We start from the raw sequence: 20,799 nt of genomic DNA on the forward strand, positions 1-20,799 counted from the left end.
CCATACACTGACCTACAGCCTCCATACACTGACATACAACCTCCATACATACAGCCTCCATACAAGCACCTATTTAGAAATTAGGCCAATTTACACATAAAAAATGAAGTGACAACGTCTTTATTGAATATATACAATACAGATATGCATTAAAATATAAGATAAAACGGGGAACGGGAAATAATGCAGGTATCGGAATGAGGGTGAAGATGGAAATTCATCACAATAGATAAATCAAATAACCGTGGGCACATCAGTGGGGGGGGGGGGGCGGGGAAAACACTAAATATCATAAAGTGCATAATGCAAATAGTAAATCGCCACAATGTCTCAACGGGCCACTCAAAGTGCTAGTGCATATCCCTATCACTTGATAACATAAAGTGCCCAATGCAAAAGATAGATTGCAACAGTGTCTCAACAGGCCAGTCAAAGTGCTAGTGCATATCAGGAGAAGGTGTAGGTCTATATCTACATATTGAGCCAAAGTGCGTGCAAAAAGGCAAAGAGAACATTGCTTACCCCTGGTGTTTGATATGTCCCAAGTGTCCCACGGACCAAATGATCCCCAACGCGCGTTTCGGCGCTAGCCTTCGTCTGGGGGAAGCCTCCATACATTGACCTACAGCCTCCATACATACATACAGCCTCCATACACTGACCTACAGCCTCCATACATACAGCCTCCATATATACAGCCTCCATACATACAGCCTCCATACACTGACCTACAGCCTCCATATATACATACAGCCCCCATACACTGACCTACAGCCTCCATATATACATACAGCCTCCATACACTGACCTACAGCCTCCATATATACATACAGCCTCCATACATACATACAGCCTCCATACACTGACCTACAGCCTCCATACACTGACCTACAGCCTCCATATATACATACAGCCTCCATACATACATACAGCCTCCATACATACATACAGCCTCCATACACTGACCTACAGTCTCCATACATACATACAGCCTCCATACATTGACCTACAGCCTCCATACATACATACAGCCTCCATACATTGACCTACAGCCTCCATACATACATACAGCCTCCATACATTGACCTACAGCCTCCATACATACATACAGCCTCCATACACTGACCTACAGCCTCCATATATACATACAGCCTCCATACATTGACCTACAGCCTCCATACATACATACAGCCTCCATACACTGACCTACAGTCTCCATACATACAGCCTCCATACATTGACCTACAGCCTCCATACATACATACAGCCTCCATACACTGACCTACAGCCTCCATACACTGACCTACAGCCTCCATATATACATACAGCCTCCATACATACATACAGCCTCCATACATACAGCCTCCATACACTGACCTACAGTCTCCATACATACAGCCTCCATACATTGACCTACAGCCTCCATACACTGACCTACAGCCTCCATACATACATACAGCCTCCATACACTGACCTACAGTCTCCATACATACAGCCTCCATACATTGACCTACAGCCTCCATACATACATACAGCCTCCATACACTGACCTACAGCCTCCATACATACATACAGCCTCCAAACATACATACCGCCTCCATACACACAGCCTCCATACACTGACCTACAGCCCTCATACACTGACCTACAGCCTCCATACATACAGCCTCCATACATTGACCTACAGCCTCCATACATACATACATATAGCCTCCATACACTGACCTACAGCCTCCATACATACATACAGCCTCCATACACTGACCTACAGCCTCCATACATACATACAGCCTCCATATATACAGCCTCCATACACTGACCTACAGCCTCCATACATACATACAGCCTCCATACACTGACCTACAGCCTCCATACATACAGCCTCCATACATTGACCTACAGCCTCCATACATACAGCCTCCATACACTGACCTACAGCCTCCATACATACATACAGCCTCCATATATACAGCCTCCATACATACATACATACAGCCTCCACACACACAGCCTCCATACACTGACCTACAGCCTCCATACATACAGCCTCCATACATTGACCTACAGCCTCCATACATACAGCCTCCATACATTGACCCACAGCCTCCATACATACATATAGCCTCCATACACTGACCTACAGCCTCCATACATACATACAGCCTCCATACACTGACCTACAGCCTCCATACATACATACAGCCTCCATATATACAGCCTCCATACACTGACCTACAGCCTCCATACATACATACAGCCTCCATACACTGATATACAGCCTCCATACATACAGCCTCCATACAATGACCTACAGCCTCCATACATACATACATATAGCCTCCATACACTGACCTACAGCCTCCATACATACAGCCTCCATACACTGACCTACAGCCTCCATATATACATACAGCCTCCATACATACATACAGCCTCCATACACTGACCTACAGTCTCCATACATACAGCCTCCATACATTGACCTACAGCCTCCATACATACAGCCTCCATGCACTGACCTACAGCCTCCATACATACAGCCTCCATATACTGACCTACAGCCTCCATACATACAGCCTCCATGCACTGACCTACAGCCTCCATACATACAGCCTCCATATACTGACCTACAGCCTCCATACATACATACATATAGCCTCCATACACTGACCTACAGCCTCCATACATACATACAGCCTCCATACACTGGCCTACAGCCTCCATACATACATACAGCCTCCATACACTGACCTACAGCCTCCATACACTGACCTACAGCCTCCATACATACATACAGCCTCCATATATACAGCCTCCATACACTGACCTACAGCCTCCATACACTTACCTACAACCTCCATACAGCCTCCATACACTGACCTACAGCCTCCATACATACAGCCTCCATACATACATACAGCCTCCATATATACAGCCTCCATACACTGACCCACAGTCTCCAAACATATAGCCTCCATACAAACATTCAACCTCCATATATACACTTACCTACAGTCTCCATACATACAGCATCCATATATACAGCCTCCATACATACATTTAGCCTCCATATATACACTTACCTAGTCTCCATACATACATAGAGCCTCCATACACACATACATACAGCCTCCATATATACAGCCTCCATACATACTGACTCCATACACTGACCTACAGCCTCCATGTGCTGCCTTACAGCCTCCATACATACAGCCTCCATGTGCTGCCTTACAGCCTCCATACATTGACATACAGCCTCCATACACTGACCTACAACCTCAATACATACAGCCTCCATATAAACAGCCTCCATATATACTGCCCCTATACAGTTACTTACAGCCTCCATACACTGACCTACAACCTCCACACATACAGCCTCCATATAAACAGCCTCCATATATACTGCCCCTATACAGTTACTTACAGCCTCCATACACTGACCTACAACCTCCATACATACAGCCTCCATATAAACAGCCTCCATATATACTGCCCCTATACAGTTACTTACAGCCTCCATACACTGACCTACAGCCTCCCTGTGCTGCCTTACAGCCTTCATACATTTTGGCATACTATAGCAAAATAATCTTAGCATGGGCAAAAACCACAAGAGCTGACCATCTAATAGCTAAGAGTTGTTACCCAGAAACTACAAATAGTGATGTAAGCTCTTGGGCACAGATAACACGACCTCCTTCTGGGTTCAGCACCCTGTCTGTGGTCCCCTTTAAGCCAAGGGTAAAGTATATAATGTTCTGTATTTTAGGTCACTATGATTGTTACCCTGGGATGCTGGTGACTCTCCTGGCTGGGGCTTATACTGGGAAAGCAAGTGAAGACAATAACAGGTTGGTCACCCAGCTTTCCCGGGTCTGGCAGCAGATAGATGAGCCTGCACTGCCTCTGTCCTCCTCTGGGGGTGCTAGTGATCCTGCACTGCCTCTGTCCTCCTCTGGGGGTGCTAGTGATCCTGCACTGCCTCTGTCCTCCTCTGGGGGCGCCAGTGATCGTGCCGCCTGTGTATTTCCTGAGAGTCACTTCCATAAAGTGAAAGTCGTGCAGGATTGTGGATTTATATGTTGCTGATTTCTCTTCTTTTCACCTTAAATTTGGTCTCGAGGGACTCAGGATCCAGGGGGCACCAGGCAGGACCAGACTTTTATTGAGGTGGGGGCTGCAGGAGGAGCCCCCCACCACCCCTGCAGCTGCCCCTGCTCTGGGTAAGTACAATGCCTCCTACAACTTGCAGCCTTTGCTTCCCCCCAGAGCTGCACTCTGTTGCCCCTGTATTGGAGGGGGATGATGTGGGGGGTCTTTGCTCTCCTATTTTGGGGTCTGAGCTTTGAATTTTCGGTGGTCTGCAGCCTCCATGTCTTAACAAAGACACCTCCTGGGGACCGGCTTAACCCTGTGCTGCCTGCATTAACCCTGCGCTGCCCAGAGCCCTCTCTATAGGATTGGAGGGTGAATTTGGAATGAATGGGGGTCTCTCCGCACATCTATCAACCCCTGGTTCCCTGCTGTGGTTTCTCGCTACATTGTATCTGAATGTTTCCTTATTGTATCGTAATCAGAAAGTATCCGATCAGGTGGATACAGTGTTACGGATTCCCAGCCTGGCATAGATGTAAATACGGGGTGGGGGAGGGCATCTGAGGGCAATCGATTGTTAGCAGGGGATGGACGGGAGGCGTGCGGCATCATGTGACTATACATTGGGCATCGCTGGGGGTAGAAAGTTTTGGCTTGATTGATTGAGGGTGCAGGTGGGGGGCGATGATGTTGGCACGGCGTGTGGGCGGTTGGTTTACAAGGTCATGGCACGTCAGGACGGCGGTGCCCAGGCTGTGTTTGGATTGTGCCCTGTCTACACGTGGCACGCGGGGGAATATTAATGATTAGCGTTGGTGGGGGGGCAGCGGGTAGATGTCGCGGTGTCGGGTCACTGCCAGGCTCTGTGCCTGCCTGTTACATGGCAGCTGCCCGTGTCCTTATGTCACCCCAGGGGGTCGCTGGCAAATTATCCTGTAAGATTTACTGGTACAAGGTGCCCACGTATTGGCATAATTGTTTCAGCGAGTGCCCCTGGCATGGGGGGTATAAAGAGTTCCTCTAGTCGTGATGAGGGAGGAATAGCGGTGCCCCCCTTGTTGGGTTCATCTCACTTTGGCATCACCCTGCTGTAATGAATGTCTACAAATGATTGGGATCTCTCTGCCATGATAAGGGGTCCCCTCTATAATCATTGGGCAACAACTGCAGCTCATGATATGATATGATAGTACTGATTGTGCCCCCACTATCATGATACCAAGCAGTGGGGTCCTCTCTGTCGTGATATCATCCTGACAAAATTAGCAGAGTCCCCCTATTGCGATAATGTGGTAATAATGACAGGGATCCCTCTTAGCATCTGCCCAATTTATAATATATCATGATATCGGCGGTAATGATGGTCACCCCAGTATAAACTCGTGATAGTGAGGTCATAATAATGTAGGATCCCCATGTCATAGTGATTTTAGGGTCCCTCTTACCACGGGCCCTATTTATAACCAAATTACCACCAAATATAATGATATTCAGTGGTAATGAAGGTCACCGCACCAGAACAACATACTATGTCACGCCAGTATAAGGTAGGGATAGTGAGGTACGTCATGACGTGATAAGACCCCCTTGTTTCGTTATTATGTAATGGCAGGGTCCCCTAGTGATAATATTCCTCCTTGTGGAATAACAAATAATGGGGTTGTCTCCTATTTCGAGATATCTGCGGTTTGGAGGGGGTCTGATCTATCGTGATATCCTTGTTATCCGGCCCACATATATGGCCCGCATCCCGTTATATTATATCATAATATGTGGGGGTCTGTCGTGATAACGGTAATGGGCAAGTCACAAATCTTGTCATAATAGCAGGGTCATGATAATGTAATAGCTGTGGACCTATTCCTTGTCATGATAATATAGTAAATGCAATGTCCTCCATGTCGTGAAAGTATAGTAATAGTGGGGTTCTTTTCCCTGTCGTGATAATTAGTTAATGGTGGTGTACCCCTTAAATTGTTATAAAAACTTTTCCCATATTACAATAGTGATAATTTAGTATTGGGGTCCCCATATCACGATTAACAGCCGGGTTCCCTTTTTCATTACCATGCAGTAAGGAAAAGATGGCCTCTTTTTTGATAACAGAAGTGATGGCAGAGGTCTCTATCACGATATGACCGTGCGCAGGTAATTTCTGTCGTAATTGCATGGCCCCTATCACGATATGTCCGGCTAGGTAGTAATGGCGTGGCCCCTATCGCAATATGCCTGGATCTGTAGTAATAATCGCGTAGCCACCATCACGATATACTCGTCTCTGTAGTAATGACGTGGCTCCTATCACGATATGCCCCCTCTCTCCCTCTGTAGTAATAGCGCGGCCCCTAGCACGATATACCCGTCTCTGTAGTAATGGCGTGGTTCCTATCACGATATGCCCCCTCTCTCCCTCTGTAGTTATGGCGCGGCCCCTATCACGATATGCCCGGCTCTGTAGTAATCATGGCGTGGCCCCTATCACGATATACCCGGCTCTGTAGGAATAGCGCGGCTCCCATCACGATATACCCTGCTCTGTAGTAATTATCGCGTGGCCCCTATCACGATATGCCCGGCTCTGTAGTAATGGCCTCTCTCGTCGCCCCCTCCCCGGCCTCTCCCACACGCTCCCGGCCGGGCTGGCTATTTCTCCCCGGTCCCTGGCTCTCGCCAGTTCCCGAAACATGTCTCAAGATGGCGGAACTGGCGGAGCTGAAGGTACCGGGGAGGTAGCAGCGGGAGACGGCCGAGGCCTCTGCGGGGAATAGTGATGGAGAGGCCGGGTAGAGATCTGGGAAACAGCGGAGTCTGAGATGAGGCCTAGTGGATGACGGGGAGAGGAGGCTGCATGGCGGCTGCTGTATCCTGTGCTTATATACTGCACCGGGTTATATCGTGTGATCATCACTGACCTCATATAACCTGCACTGTTAGTACTACAATAATGTACTATAATATCGTGATGGGACCCCCCACCACTACTATACTATAATATCGTGATAGGACCCCCCCACTACTACTATACTATAATATCGTGATAGCACCCCCCACTACTACTATACTATAATATCGTGATGGGACCCCCCACTACTACTATACTATAATATCGTGATGGGACCCCCCACTACTACTATACTATAATATTGTGATGGGACCACCACTACTACTATACTATAATATCGTGATGTGACCCCCCACTACTACTATACTATAATATCGTGATAGGACCCCCCACTACTACTATACTATAATATCGTGATGGGACCCCCCACTACTACTATACTATAATATCGTGATGGGACCCCCCACTACTACTATACTATAATATTGTGATGGGACCACCACTACTACTATACTATAATATCGTGATAGGACCCCCCACTACTACTATACTATAATATCGTGATGGGACCCCCCACTACTACTATACTATAATATCGTGATGGGACCCCCCACTACTACGATACTATAATATCGTGATGGGACCCCCCACTACTACTATACTATAATATCGTGATGGGACCCCCACTACTACTATACTATAATATCGTGATAGGACCCCCCCACTACTACTATACTATAATATTGTGATGGGACCCCCCACTACTACTATACTATAATATCGTGATGGGACCCCCCACTACTACTATACTATAATATTGTGATGGGACCCCCCACTACTACTATACTATAATATCGTGATGGGACCCCCCACTACTACTATACTATAATATCGTGATGGGACCCCCTACTACTACTATACTATAATATCGTGATGGGACCCCCCACTACTACTATACTATAATATCGTGATGGGACCCCCCACTACTACTATACTATAATATCGTGATGGGACCCCCCACTACTACTATACTATAATATCGTGATGGGACCCCCCACTACTTCTATACTATAATATCGTGATGGGACCCCCCACTACTTCTATACTATAATATCGTGATGGGACCCCCCACTACTACTATACTATAATATCATAATGGGACCCCCACTACTACTTTTATACCATAATATCGTGATGGGACCCCCCACTACTACTATACTATAATATCGTGATGGGACCCCCCACTACTACTATACCATAATATCGTGATGGGACCCCCCACTACTACTATACCATAATATCGTGATGCGACCCCCCACTACTACTATACCATAATATCGTGATAGGACCCCCCACTACTACTATACTATAATATCGTGATGGGACCCCCCACTACTACTATACTATAATATCGTGATGGGACCCCCCACTACTACAATACTATAATATCGTGATGGGACCCCCCACTACTACTATACCATAATATCGTGATGGGACCCCCCACTACTACTATACTATAATATCGTGATGGTACCCCCCACTGCTACTATACTATAATATCGTGATGGGACCCCCCACTACTACTATAATATCGTGATGGGACCCCCCACTGCTACTATACTATAATATCGTGATGGGACCCCCCACTACTACTATACTATAATATCGTGATGGTACCCCCCACTGCTACTATACTATAATATCGTGATGGGACCCCCCCACTGCTACTATAATATCGTGATGGGACCCCCCACTGCTACTATACTATAATATCGTGATGGGACCCCCCACTACTACTATACTATAATATCGTGATGGGACCCCCCACTACTACTATACTATAATATCGTGATGGGACCCCCCACTACTACTATACTATAATATCGTGATGGGACCCCCCACTACTACTATACCATAATATCGTGATGGGACCCCCCACTGCTACTATAATATTGTGATGGGACCCCCCACTGCTACTATAATATTGTGATGGGACCCCCCACTGCTACTATAATATTGTGATGGGACCCCCCCACTGCTACTATACTATAATATCGTGATGGGATTCCCCACTACTACTATACTATAATATCGTGATGGGATTCCCCACTACTACTATACTATAATATCGTGATGGGACCCCCCACTGCTACTATACTATAATATCGTGATGGGACCCCCCACTACTACTATACTGTAATATCGTGATGGGACCCCCCACTACTACTATAATATAATATCATCATGAGTTGGAGGATAGGACATGGTATGGCCGCGCTGGTGGAGCTGTCCCCTCTGTAGCGACAGGTGCGGTCATGATCACCGCCCGCTGTCAGGTGGTCATTGAGAACCTCTTACTCACAGGTTATTAGTGTTTGTCTGGTGGTCCCTGGGGTTCTTGTGGTTTGGTTTATCTCTTACTCACAGGTTATTAGTGTTTGTCTGGTGGTCCCTGGGGTTCTTGTGGTTTGGTTTATCTCTTACTCACAGGTTATTAGTGTTTGTCTGGTGGTCCCTGGGGGTCTTGTGGTTTGGTTTATCTCCTCACCCCCTTCCTCTCCCTTCTTCTCCCCCTAGCACATGGTTGTGAGCTTTAGAATCTCCGAACTGCAAGTTCTTTTGGGTTTTGCCGGCAGGAACAAGAGTGGCAGGAAGCACGAGCTCCTCTCCAGGGCCCTTCATCTGGTGAAGTCTGGCTGTAACCCCACCATCCTGATGAAGATCAAGGAGCTGTATCGTAGGAGATTCCCTCGCAAGGTCCTCAACAGCACAGAACTGTCCATGCTGCACATGCAGGCCGGGGCGCTGCCCACTGCCACCTCTTTGGCTCAGGGTGCGGTGTGCCACCTGGGGTATGACAGTGGCGCCATGCCAAGCTCACTGCCATCATCTGTGCTATCCCCGATTCCCATTCTCGGGCCTAAACATGAGACAGACATTCAGCACCTATCCCCACCCATACACCCAGTCCACCCGGACGTGAAGATGAAGAGGCTTCCATTCTACGACGTTTATGATGAACTGATCAAACCAACCACATTGGGTAAGTCTGACACCAACGTATCCACATAAATGTTGTGTGTCTGTGGCACCAGCCTCGTGTGCTCTGTACCAACTTGCTGACTTCTCCCTTTGTCTTCCCCCAGCCTCCACAAGCACGCAGCGCTTCGAGGAGGCCCACTTTAGCTTTGCACTGACGCCCCAACAAGTCCACCAGATCCTCACTTCCAGGTGAGCAGGTGAAGCCATCCATGTCAGCCTTGGACTGGGTGCTGAGCTGGGGACCCCATACTAGTAACTACAACCCCCAGCAAGCCCTTATAACAATGAGAGTTATAGTCCAATCTTATAAGACTGATGAGAATTCTTTTATTTCAGAGACATCCTGCCCGGCGCTAAATGTGACTACACAGTCCAGGTCCAGCTCAGGTAAGTGGAGCTCATGCACCCTGTCCATATCAGTAGTGGGCAACGCACAGGTCCCATATGTCATAATTTGAGGAATACTGAGTGGCTGATAGACAGATTTCTCTTCTATCTAGAATTCCTGCCAGTCATGTGCCGTACAGTCCCAGTTGCAGCCTTTGTCACCTGTGATTGTACTGTCCATGCTCCGACCAGGAAAATCCAAGAGCAATCACAGTGTTGGAAGAAGTAGAGAGAAATAAGATCAATCAGATATCATTGGTCTTGGAGGTTCTGGCACTCGCTTGTTGATCCGGTGGTCCATACCAGTCTTGTCCTACTTGTCATGAAGTGGTGGCATCATGTTCAAGTCTTGACCTGTGCCATGCCTGCCGGGATCATGCCGAGGCCAATCACTGATTGTCAGACTTCTCCTTCTATTTCTCATGCATGTACCTTACAAAAAGTCCCCCTGCTGGGCTAGTCATGGGTTTTATCTGTATTTGGAGTCTAAATCAAAAAGAGGTGAGTGAAGAGTTAACTCTGTAGTTTCCTGTTTTAGTAAAAATAACACTGGTCCTGTGGTGTTGGTGGCAGTAGAGGACGAGGGTGGCCCTTGTCATGGGGATGTAGACTCTCTAGATGCTGATGTGTGGGGATGGGTGCTGATCTCTGGTGCTCTCCCTCTGCAGGTTCTGTCTGTGTGAGACCAGCTGCCCGCAGGAAGACTATTTCCCCCCCAACCTCTTTGTGAAGGTGAACGGGAAGCTGTGCCCGCTGCCGGTGAGTGTGACCCCGCATCCTGCTCCCCCTGACACCTTCTACGTCATGGCAGGAGGAGGCAGCGTTATACCTTGTTACTGATAAGCATTTCCTTCTCTAGGGATATTTACCCCCCACCAAGAACGGTGCAGAGCCCAAAAGGCCAAACAGACCCATCAACATCTCCCCACTCATCCGACTGTCGTCCACCGTGCCCAACAACATCGTGGTTAACTGGTCATCAGAGTTTGGCAGAGTAAGTATTGATAGGTAATTTATTGTAGGTTTAAGAGTATTGGATACATAATATACAGGAAGTGTAGGGGCACTGGATACATAATATACAGGAAGTGTAGGGGGCACTGGATACATAATATACAGGAAGTGTAGGGGCACTGGATACATAATATACAGGAAGTGTAGGGGGCACTGGATACATAATATACAGGCGGTGTAGGGGGCACTGGATACATAATATACAGGAAGTGTAGGGGGCACTGGATACATAATATACAGGTGGTGTAGGGGGCACTGGATACATAATATACAGGAGGTGTAGGGGGCACTGGATACATAATATACAGGAAGTGTAGGGGGCGTTAGATACATAATATACAGGTGGTGTAGGGGCACTGGATACATAATATACAGGAAGTGTAGGGGGCGTTAGATACATAATATACAGGCGGTGTAGGGGGCACTGGATACATAATATACAGGTGGTTTAGGGGGCACTGGATACATAATATACAGGTGGTGTAGGGGCACTGGATACATAATATACAGGAAGTGTAGGGGGCACTGGATACATAATATACAGGTGGTGTAGGGGGCACTGGATACATAATATACAGGTGGTGTAGGGGGCATTAGATACATAATATACAGGTGGTGTAGGGGAGGGACTGGATACATAATATACAGGAAGTGTAGGGGGCACTGGATACATAATATACAGGTGGTGTAGGGGGCACTGGATACATACTATACAGGTGGTGTAGGGAGCACTGGATGTATAATATACAGGTGGTGTAGGGGGGGGGACTGGATACATAATATACAGGAGGTGTAGGGGGCACTGGATACATAATATACAGGTGGTGTAGGGAGCACTGGATACATAATATACAGGTGGTGTAGGGGGCACTGGATACATAATATATAGGTGGTGTAGGGGGCATTAGATAATATACAGTAGGTGTAGGGGGCATTAGATAATATACAGGTGGTGTAGGGGGCACTGGATGTATAATATACAGGAAGTGTAGGGGGCACTGGATACATAATATACAGGCGGTGTAGGGGGGACTGGATACATAATATACAGGTGGTGTAGGGGGGGACTGGATACATAATATACAGGAGGTGTAGGGGGCACTGGATACATAATATACAGGTGGTGTAGGGAGCACTGGATACATAATATACAGGTGGTGTAGGGGGCACTGGATACATAATATACAGGAGGTGTAGGGAGCACTGGATACACAATATACAGGTGGTGTAGGGGGCACTGGATACATAATATACAGGTGGTGTAGGGGGCATTGGATACATAATATACAGGTGGTGTAGGGGGCACTGGATACATAATATACAGGTGGTGTAGGGGGCACTGGATACATAATATACATATGTGGTGTAAAAGGGGCACTGGATATATAATATACAGGAGATGTAGGGGGCACTGGATATATAATATACAGGTGGTGTAGGGGGGCAATGGATATAATATACAGGTGGTGTAGGGGGGGCACTGGATATATAATATACAGGTGGTGTAGGGGGCACTGGATACATAATATACAGGAGGTGTAGGGGGCACTGGATACATAATATACAGGTGGTGTAGGGAGCACTGGATACATAATATACAGGAGGTGTAGGGGGCACTGGATACATAATATACAGGTGGTGTAGGGGGCACTGGATATATAATATATAGGTGAGACCACTATGGCCTGACTCTGACGCTCCCTGTCTTGCAGAATTACTCGCTGTCCGTGTACCTGGTAAAGCAGCTGACGTCCGTCACCCTCCTGCAGAAACTGCGTGCCAAAGGCATCCGGAACCCGGACCATTCCAGAGCGCTAAGTGAGTCCCAGCCGACCCCTGACCTCTGATATCTCTGCTCTGATTGGGCACTCAATCAGTTGTATTTTTATTTTTACTCCTTCAGTAAAAGAGAAGCTGACGGCTGACCCTGACAGTGAGATTGCCACCACCAGCCTGCGGGTGTCGCTCATGTGTCCGGTAAGTGCTGTAGTAGCAGATCCTCTGTAGGTGTGGCCCCGCCTCTGAGGAACATGGGGTGTCGGGGGTAGTCTATAACCTTATGATATGTGATACTTAACCCTTCATATCCACAGCTTGGGAAGATGCGTCTGACAGTGCCCTGTAGGGCCACCACCTGCACCCACCTCCAGTGCTTCGATGCCGCCCTCTACCTGCAAATGAACGAGAAGAAACCAACATGGACGTGTCCGGTGTGCGACAAGAAGGCGCCATATGATATGCTGATAATAGACGGGTGAGTAATGGGACAGCACCCTCTAGTGGTGATTATTAGCGACCCCTAGTAGCCACTGATGCCCCTTTTCTCCCCCTTAGTCTCTTCATGGACATCCTGAACTCCTGCACGGACTGCGACGAGATTCAGTTCATGGAGGACGGATCCTGGTGTCCCATGAAACCCAAAAAGGAGAAGCAGGACCTGCTGCAGCCCACGTCCTACGGTGGGATAGACAGTAAGTGTGCCGGAGGTGAGGGTTGTCACTGGCCACGTCACCGTGGACACAAGTCACGTTCCGCCTATGTCTTATCCTTCAGCAGGAACCATCTACAACCTCAGCTCTGACCTCAAGCACAACACAGAGACCAAGAAGAAGGTGGAGGTCATCGACCTGACCCTGGATAGCTCATCAGACGAGGACGAGCCCGCACCCAAGAGGCCGTGCCCCATCACCTCCGCAGCCATACCCTCTGTGGGGTCCAAAGGGTAATAGCTGGGGGCCACGTCTTGTAGAAGAGGGGGAGTCTGTATACAGGAGGGATATTGAGTCTTACTGTTTATGTCACTCTTAGGGTGATCAGCATTGACCATCAACCCTCGTCTGTTCTGAGGAGTCCCCCTATGGCGACCATCGGGAGCGACTACCTGTCCAGCCTCCCTCTACCCGACTACCGGACCTTCCCAGTGCCAAGTGACCTTCAAGGTAAGCCTCTGCTTGACCAGCACACAGATCTGCTACAACTGATAGTCCCGGTCACCGAGGGTTATTTAAGGGTATGACAGCCATTGTTGTGTATTGTCCCTGGAGAGATGTGTACTCTGACCTTTGTGTATGTTGTTAGTAGGAGCAGGACTGTTAAATATGGATTTACATTCCCATATTTTACTAGACACATATCTGAACACTGCTGTGCTCTGCGATCTCTCCAGCCTGTATCGGCATTGTCCCCGGAGAGATGTGTAGGATTATATGAGGAATATCCTCACACTGCTGTGCTCTGTGTTCTCTGTAGCCAGTATCCGGCATTGTCCCTGGAGAGATGTGTAATCAGACCTTTGTGAATGGTGTTCAGACCTCACACTGCTGTTCTCTCTGCAGGAAGGCCTTGGAGAGATGTGGATTTATTTTCCAGTATTTGAATAGGGACATGTCCTCACACTGCTGTGCCTTTAGCTCTCTTTATTGAATCGCTCCAATACCCCTCTCCTTTTCTTTGAGTGATGTAGAATACAACAAGAAGTAAAAGCATTGGCTTTAGAGTGCAGAGAGCTAAGAGCACAGCAGTGTGAAGACGGCATACGGGGGCTGTACCCGTTTGGACTGCTGGCCTCTTATATCGTGTAACTCGTCTGCTTCTTCTCCTCAGGTCTGGATATCTTCTCCTTCCTTCAGACCCCAGATAATCAGGTGAGTGAAAGATCTGTCATTGTAGCTCCTCGGGGGCGGAGCCAGGTTTCAATTTACTGGTCATGTGCTGCTTCTGAGCCAGTTACATCCCAAATGCCTTGGAAGTCGTTCTCTCACCTTGGTGATGACCAGGTTACATGACACATACAAGGCAGTGCATCCTGTTACTCTCTTAGCCCCGCCTCTTCATGGATTGAGGGGGCAGGGCTTGTAGTTAAGTAACACATGACCACAGTAAGCTCCGCCTTGTGAAATAGGAATTCTTATCACCCCTTTAACTCTCCTTTTCTGTCCTCAGCATTACAGCCCATCAGTCATCACCTCCTTGGATGAACAAGATGCGCTCAATCACTTCTTCCAGTACCGGGCCCCCCCGACGCATTACATGAGCCCCCTCACCCAGGCCATGGCGGGATCCCACGGAGTGAGCAATGGTGCCAGCCGGATCAGCAGCATCGTGTCTACCAGCACGTTACGGGAAAGCCACGGACACAGCACATCCCAGAACTCCACCCCCACCTTACCGGGGTGCAGGCCGGACATTATATCACTGGACTGAGCAGAGTCACGTAGGAGGGGCCTGTTACAGGAAGGCGGAGCTCAATGAGGATTTGGCTGACTTCTATTTCCTATAGGCCCCTCCCTCTCTTGGGACTCTTGCCCTGGGGCGGCACACGGACAGCAGGAATGTCTACAGGACGGATGATTGTAGTATTGCGCTCCAATCGCTCCACAATCAGGTCTTATATCGGATTATTCCACTTTTTTTATCACAGCGGCGTGGTCCAGGCATAAGCCCCACCCCTCATTGTTACTCCCTGTTATCAGACTATTGACTGTAGCCTCCTTCCACGTGCGCTACTATATGTCACCGTATCCGGTGTAAATTATCAGAAAAAAACATCAATTCTGTATGTATTTTTTATTTTTTTTAGCATCTGTTACAGTGAGATCATTCCTGACGCAGCTTGCAGTACCGCCACAGCCTATAGGTGGCGCAGGAGACTAGCGTTTGTCTCTCTCTACAGGCAGCAGGCGGTACTGCACTTCCTCCTTTGCTTATTAACTTCCTGTAATCAGCGGATTTTCCCGATCATGGTGCATATGAAGTGTATTAGCGCCTTTTTTATGCCCCTCCCCTTTGTATATTAACCTTTCTATGTATATTTTTCTTCTCCGCTGTACAGAGATTAATGCCAATAGACATCTATATATTTTCAGGGTTTTTTTTAATTTTTAAGGTATCCAAACTCCAAAGACCTCCTTCCCACGTATCCCCGGCACCTGTCAGTGGATTCCGGATCTCCTCCTCCTGGCGCCTCATCTGCATATTTATGTATTTAATATAAGATGTACGTGTACTCAGTCTCTTTCGTATTCGCGGACATCGGGCGACCACATTCTTCCACGGAGAAAAGGAAATAAAAACAAACAATTTTTTTTCAATGGGAATAAACCCCTTTTATTTATTCAGTGCTGGTCCTGTCGTGTGTGCTGGAGCCTGCGGGGGCGCTGTGCTGGGTCATACATTGTATCATAGAGTCTGTAATGGCGACTGAGTGACGTCCTCCCGTCGTAGGGTCTCCAGCCACAGTGCCAGCGCATACTTAGTACCGGTACTGACCCGCTCTGTGTCCTCACCGTCTACAGGTGCCGTGCGGAGGAGCGAGGTCAGTGGGAGGGGCTTCTGTGTCAAGGAGCGACCACTAACTTCTGTTATCCTAGAAACACAGCAACATTACTGACATGAGATCTGAAGAGCATCGCTCCTCTGTGCCCTGACAAATACATAGTGATATATCCTGACGAATATTGCACTACTGAAAGATCTAGAGTTCTGCAGAGCATCGCTCCTCTGCTTTCCGATACAATTTAGATTATTAGACCCATGCCTTCTCTAGAGATCTGCAGAACATTGCTCCTCCTGGTACACAGTGATAAATCCTGCAGATTATTACACCTTACATTACTGAGGTCTGCGTTCCAGGCCTTTTCCTCCCAGAATCCTCTTCTCCATCTCCGGTGGCCACAATCTGCTCTGCGATGTCCTGGTCCAGCCACACACAGGCGCTCACCTCCTGCTCGTCTGGGCACAGCTTCTCCTGCGGAATAGGGAAGTTAAAGTACCGGTGCTCCTGTTATGTCCACAAGTAGTATCTGGCCACCTACCTGCAGCTCCTGGTGGGTTTCATTGGAGGAGACCAGCAGGTAAGTGACAATGTGATGGCGGGTGGGAAGTCCACGGCTCAGTAATGGGGGGGAGGCCGACTGTGAGATAACAAGGGGTTAATTCCTGAGCGGAACCAAGTAGTATAATCCACACAGACTGTCGCTGCCCTTGGATACGACACAGATCTGCAATGGGCGCCATATTTACCTCCCACAATCCCAGAATGCTCCAGGGCAGGTTGGCGCCTCGCAGACTTATCCCCGTCTCCTCCTGAAGTTCTCGCAATCCGGCATCGAGGAGCTGTTATGGGAGAAGATCCTGCCATCAGCCACTGATAATGACTCTCCCCTAAAAGGGATCCCTACAAGTGGGTCTGATTTAAAGGGGCGCTTCTTATCCAGAACTACTTACCTCTTCTCCATCCTCCATGTGGCCTCCTGTGAAGAGAAGACAATATAATGATATAATAATGTGCTCACATCACATAAATCCGCCATTGTGACAGGATCAATAAGCACTGAATATAAATGACCTAAGGAGTCATGGGGGCGGAGAAGGGTCAGGCTGGGACCTCCCCTCCTGCAGTGATCAATGACACCCAGATTCAGATACATGATCTCAAGTCTAGGGGGCAGGCAGCTCCTGATGATAGATTGTGATGGCGATTAGTCAGGCCAGGAATGGTCCACGTGACTCTTCTCCGGCCCCGTGGCTCCCGCAGGGCTTTATGCTAAATCTCCCAAAATCTAGAATGACACTTGTATCTTTGCCATTCTGATAATGATAATTTCTAGGTGCAGCTTTGGAAGTGACTGGAGTTCTGACGTGGAATCGTTCACCTTCCTGATTGTCTCCTGTATAAATCCCCTTCCCTCAGGCCGCGTTCACATTAGTGCATCGTAAAGAACTGCAGTGAGTTTTGTTGGACTTTTTTCAGTGCAGTTCCTCCAAACTGCGCAGTGTGAATGCGGCTTTATGAATTTCGAGGTGATGGCACAGACCTGGCGGCACCCAGACGTTGGGGAAGATGTGCAGGCCCTTGGAGCGTCTCGTTAAGAGAATTCTTTTATTCACAGACTCCAACAAGATGGCGACCCCCACGTCCACTCCGCGGCCACTGATCTCCTCCGGCAGAGAGGCCGCCTGCTCCGCGCTCAGGTTCTTAATCGGACAAAATGCCGGTCTCTAAGGGAAGGAAACACAGACCAGGGGTCACCACAGCTGTCACCCAGCTTTCCCAGAATCCTGGGAATGTAGCGCATTTAAACCTCCCCCTGGCGGTCACTTACCTGTAACTCCGCCTTTCTGGATCCGTTAAATGGCCTATCAGAGATAATGAATCGATTATGATCCAGACCACAGTTCACCGTCACCCCGTCCGGATTCTCGGTGCCGTAGAACCCAGTGACGCCCTAAAAACAGACCGGTATCAGAAATCGGTAATGTACAGTTCCTATGACAACATGACCGCCATTCTACCTGCACAAACGTGGCGCGTTGCAGCAGAGACGCCTCTTTGCTCAGATACACCAGAACGCGTTTCGCAGACGCCATATTGCTTTGTCATCGACTGACCAATAAAATTGTCATCGTCCTCAGCGCCGACTGCGACAGACAGACAAGAGACTAATGCTGGGGGCCGGTTATGTGTCAGACATTGTCCTGCATGGACTATAGAACAGGAAGCCGCCATGTCCCACAATCCTTAGCGAGAAGAAATGGCCTGTGTGCTAGCGCCCTCTGGTGGTGAAATTCTGGCACCACTGCTATCAGCAGACCTTTTTTTAGCATAAAACAATTGTTCTTTTTTTACATATATATATTTTTTTTTTATAACTATTTTATTTGTCATTTTAAATAAAGTTTGTTGAAACACAGGAAGTAGTCCCAGAGGAAGGAGATTTATTATAGATGGTATATATGGGCCATAGTAACCAATCACAGCACAGCTTTAATTTCATTTTTAGCAGTTATAGGATGGAAGCTGAGTTGTGATTGGTGGTTATGGACAGCAGGGACAAATCCTTATAATGGATCATTAAAGGGGACGTGTCACTAACTTTATTGGCTCATATCAGAAGAGATGCCCCATGCGATACCCAAAACTGGGGACTGCAAGTCTCCCAAACTTCCTCCATAACAGTTATGACAAAACCCCTTTAATATAATATGGGCAGGTGACACCCAGCACCCCCATATCCCCTGTAATCAGATATTCATGCACACTATTCACTTTCCACCAAGAACAGCGCCATATACTATATTGTGGTCGTGTTTGGAATTGCATCTCAACCTCTTTCACTTGTAAGGGATTGAACTACACACCGACCAATGACTGATGGACAAGGTCATAGATCCGAGGAGGAAGACAACAGACTGCAACGCGGTCACAGCTTCATGAAACCAAGAGGTGGCGGGACACGGAGTGAGATAAGAACTGGAGTGCGCCTTTAAGATCTGCTTTGCTGTCCTACAACATTCTTCTCAATGGTGAGGAGACAGTATCACACAGGATAGGATTAGATACAGAGCTCAGCAGACAGTATCACACATGATGGGATTAGAGACACAGCTCAGCAGGCTGTATCACACAGGATAGGATTAGATACACAGCTCGGCAGACAGTATTACACAGGATAGGATTAGATACAGAGCTCTTAGATACACAGCTCAGCAGACAGCATCACACAGGATAGGATTAGATACACAGCTCGGCAGACAACATCACACAGGATATGATTAGATATACAGCTCGGCAGAGTATCACACAGGATGGGATTAGATACACAGCTGGGCAGAGTATCACACAGGATGGGATTAGATACACAGCTCAGCAGACAGTATCACACAGGATGGGATTAGATACACAGCTGGGCAGAGTATCACACAGGATGGGATTAGATACACAGCTCAGCAGACAGTATCACACAGGATGGGATTAGATACACACCTCAGCAGGCTGTATCACACAGGATAGGATTAGATACACAGCTCAGCAGACAGTATTACACAGGATAGGATTAGATACAGAGCTCTAGATACACAGCTCAGCAGACAGCATCACACAGGACAGGATTAGATACACATCTCAGCAGACAGCATCACACAGGATAGGATTAGATACACAGCTCAGCAGACAGCATCACACAGGACAGGATTAGATACACATCTCAGCAGACAGTATCACACAGGAGAGGATTAGATACACAGCTCAGCAGGCAGTATCACACAGGAGAGGATTAGATACACAGCTCAGCAGTCAGTATCACACAGGAGAGGATTAGATACACAGCTCAGCAGACTGTATCACACAGGATAGGATTAGATACACAGCTCAGCAGACAGTATCACACAGGATAGGATTAGATACACAGCTCAGCAGACTGTATCACAGGATAGGATTAGATACACAGCTCAGCAGACAGTATCACACAGGAGAGGATTAGATACACAGCTCAGCAGACAGTATCACACAGGAGAGGATTAGATACACAGCTCAGCAGGCACTATCACACAGGAGAGGATTAGATACACAGCTCAGCAGGCACTATCACACAGGAGAGGATTAGATACACAGCTCAGCAGTCAGTATCACACAG

At 47.8% G+C, this 20,799-nt stretch overlaps 2 protein-coding genes across 9 annotated transcripts; one reads left to right on the plus strand and one right to left on the minus strand.

Annotated features, from left to right (window-relative positions):
- Positions 1 to 4,015: 4,015 nt before the first annotated feature.
- PIAS3 (protein inhibitor of activated STAT 3) lies at positions 4,016 to 16,503 on the plus strand. Of its 7 annotated transcripts, none has more exons than XM_072114677.1 (14): positions 4,016 to 4,229; positions 9,521 to 9,986; positions 10,090 to 10,174; positions 10,322 to 10,372; positions 11,041 to 11,131; positions 11,232 to 11,366; positions 13,099 to 13,204; positions 13,290 to 13,363; positions 13,480 to 13,640; positions 13,721 to 13,857; positions 13,940 to 14,108; positions 14,195 to 14,325; positions 14,990 to 15,030; positions 15,329 to 16,503. In XM_072114677.1, exons 2-14 carry the CDS (start codon positions 9,524 to 9,526, stop codon positions 15,587 to 15,589), a joined length of 1,905 nt encoding a protein of 634 aa, XP_071970778.1. In that variant the 5' UTR covers positions 4,016 to 4,229; positions 9,521 to 9,523; the 3' UTR covers positions 15,590 to 16,503. The 7 variants fall into 7 exon arrangements, with proteins under 7 accessions (XP_071970778.1, XP_071970781.1, XP_071970779.1 ...); XM_072114680.1 differs by having other exon boundaries at positions 9,580 to 9,986; XM_072114678.1 differs by lacking the exon at positions 4,016 to 4,229 and adding an exon at positions 6,199 to 6,249.
- NUDT17 (nudix hydrolase 17) lies at positions 16,475 to 18,889 on the minus strand. 2 transcript variants are annotated; one of them, XM_072114705.1, is made up of 8 exons: positions 18,680 to 18,889; positions 18,490 to 18,612; positions 18,202 to 18,385; positions 17,612 to 17,637; positions 17,408 to 17,500; positions 17,200 to 17,298; positions 16,996 to 17,132; positions 16,475 to 16,751 (listed from the first exon to the last, which is right to left on the minus strand). In XM_072114705.1, the coding sequence occupies exons 1-8, from the start codon at positions 18,752 to 18,754 to the stop codon at positions 16,565 to 16,567; spliced, it is 924 nt and encodes a 307-aa protein (XP_071970806.1). In that variant the 5' UTR covers positions 18,755 to 18,889; the 3' UTR covers positions 16,475 to 16,564. The 2 variants fall into 2 exon arrangements, with proteins under 2 accessions (XP_071970806.1, XP_071970807.1); XM_072114706.1 differs by having other exon boundaries at positions 16,614 to 16,751; positions 16,991 to 17,132.
- Between the last annotated feature and the right edge of the window lie 1,910 nt (positions 18,890 to 20,799).

This window comes from Engystomops pustulosus, chromosome 7, assembly GCF_040894005.1.
Source record: "Engystomops pustulosus chromosome 7, aEngPut4.maternal, whole genome shotgun sequence".
In the NCBI taxonomy this organism is placed as follows: domain Eukaryota; kingdom Metazoa; phylum Chordata; class Amphibia; order Anura; family Leptodactylidae; genus Engystomops; species Engystomops pustulosus.

Coding starts and splice junctions, on each gene's coding strand:
- PIAS3 (XM_072114675.1), top strand. CDS start 6,688: ATGGCCTCTCTCGTCGCCCCCTCCCCGGCCTCTCCCACACGCTCCCGG. Junction 13,641..13,720: donor GATATGCTGATAATAGACGG/GTGAGTAATGGG, acceptor TCTCCCCCTTAG/TCTCTTCATGGACATCCTGA. Junction 13,858..13,939: donor GTCCTACGGTGGGATAGACA/GTAAGTGTGCCG, acceptor CTTATCCTTCAG/CAGGAACCATCTACAACCTC.
- NUDT17 (XM_072114705.1), bottom strand. CDS start 18,754: ATGGCGTCTGCGAAACGCGTTCTGGTGTATCTGAGCAAAGAGGCGTCT. Junction 17,638..18,201: donor CAACGTCTGGGTGCCGCCAG/GTCTGTGCCATC, acceptor TTCTCTTCACAG/GAGGCCACATGGAGGATGGA. Junction 17,501..17,611: donor ACATGGAGGATGGAGAAGAG/GTAAGTAGTTCT, acceptor CTCCCATAACAG/CTCCTCGATGCCGGATTGCG.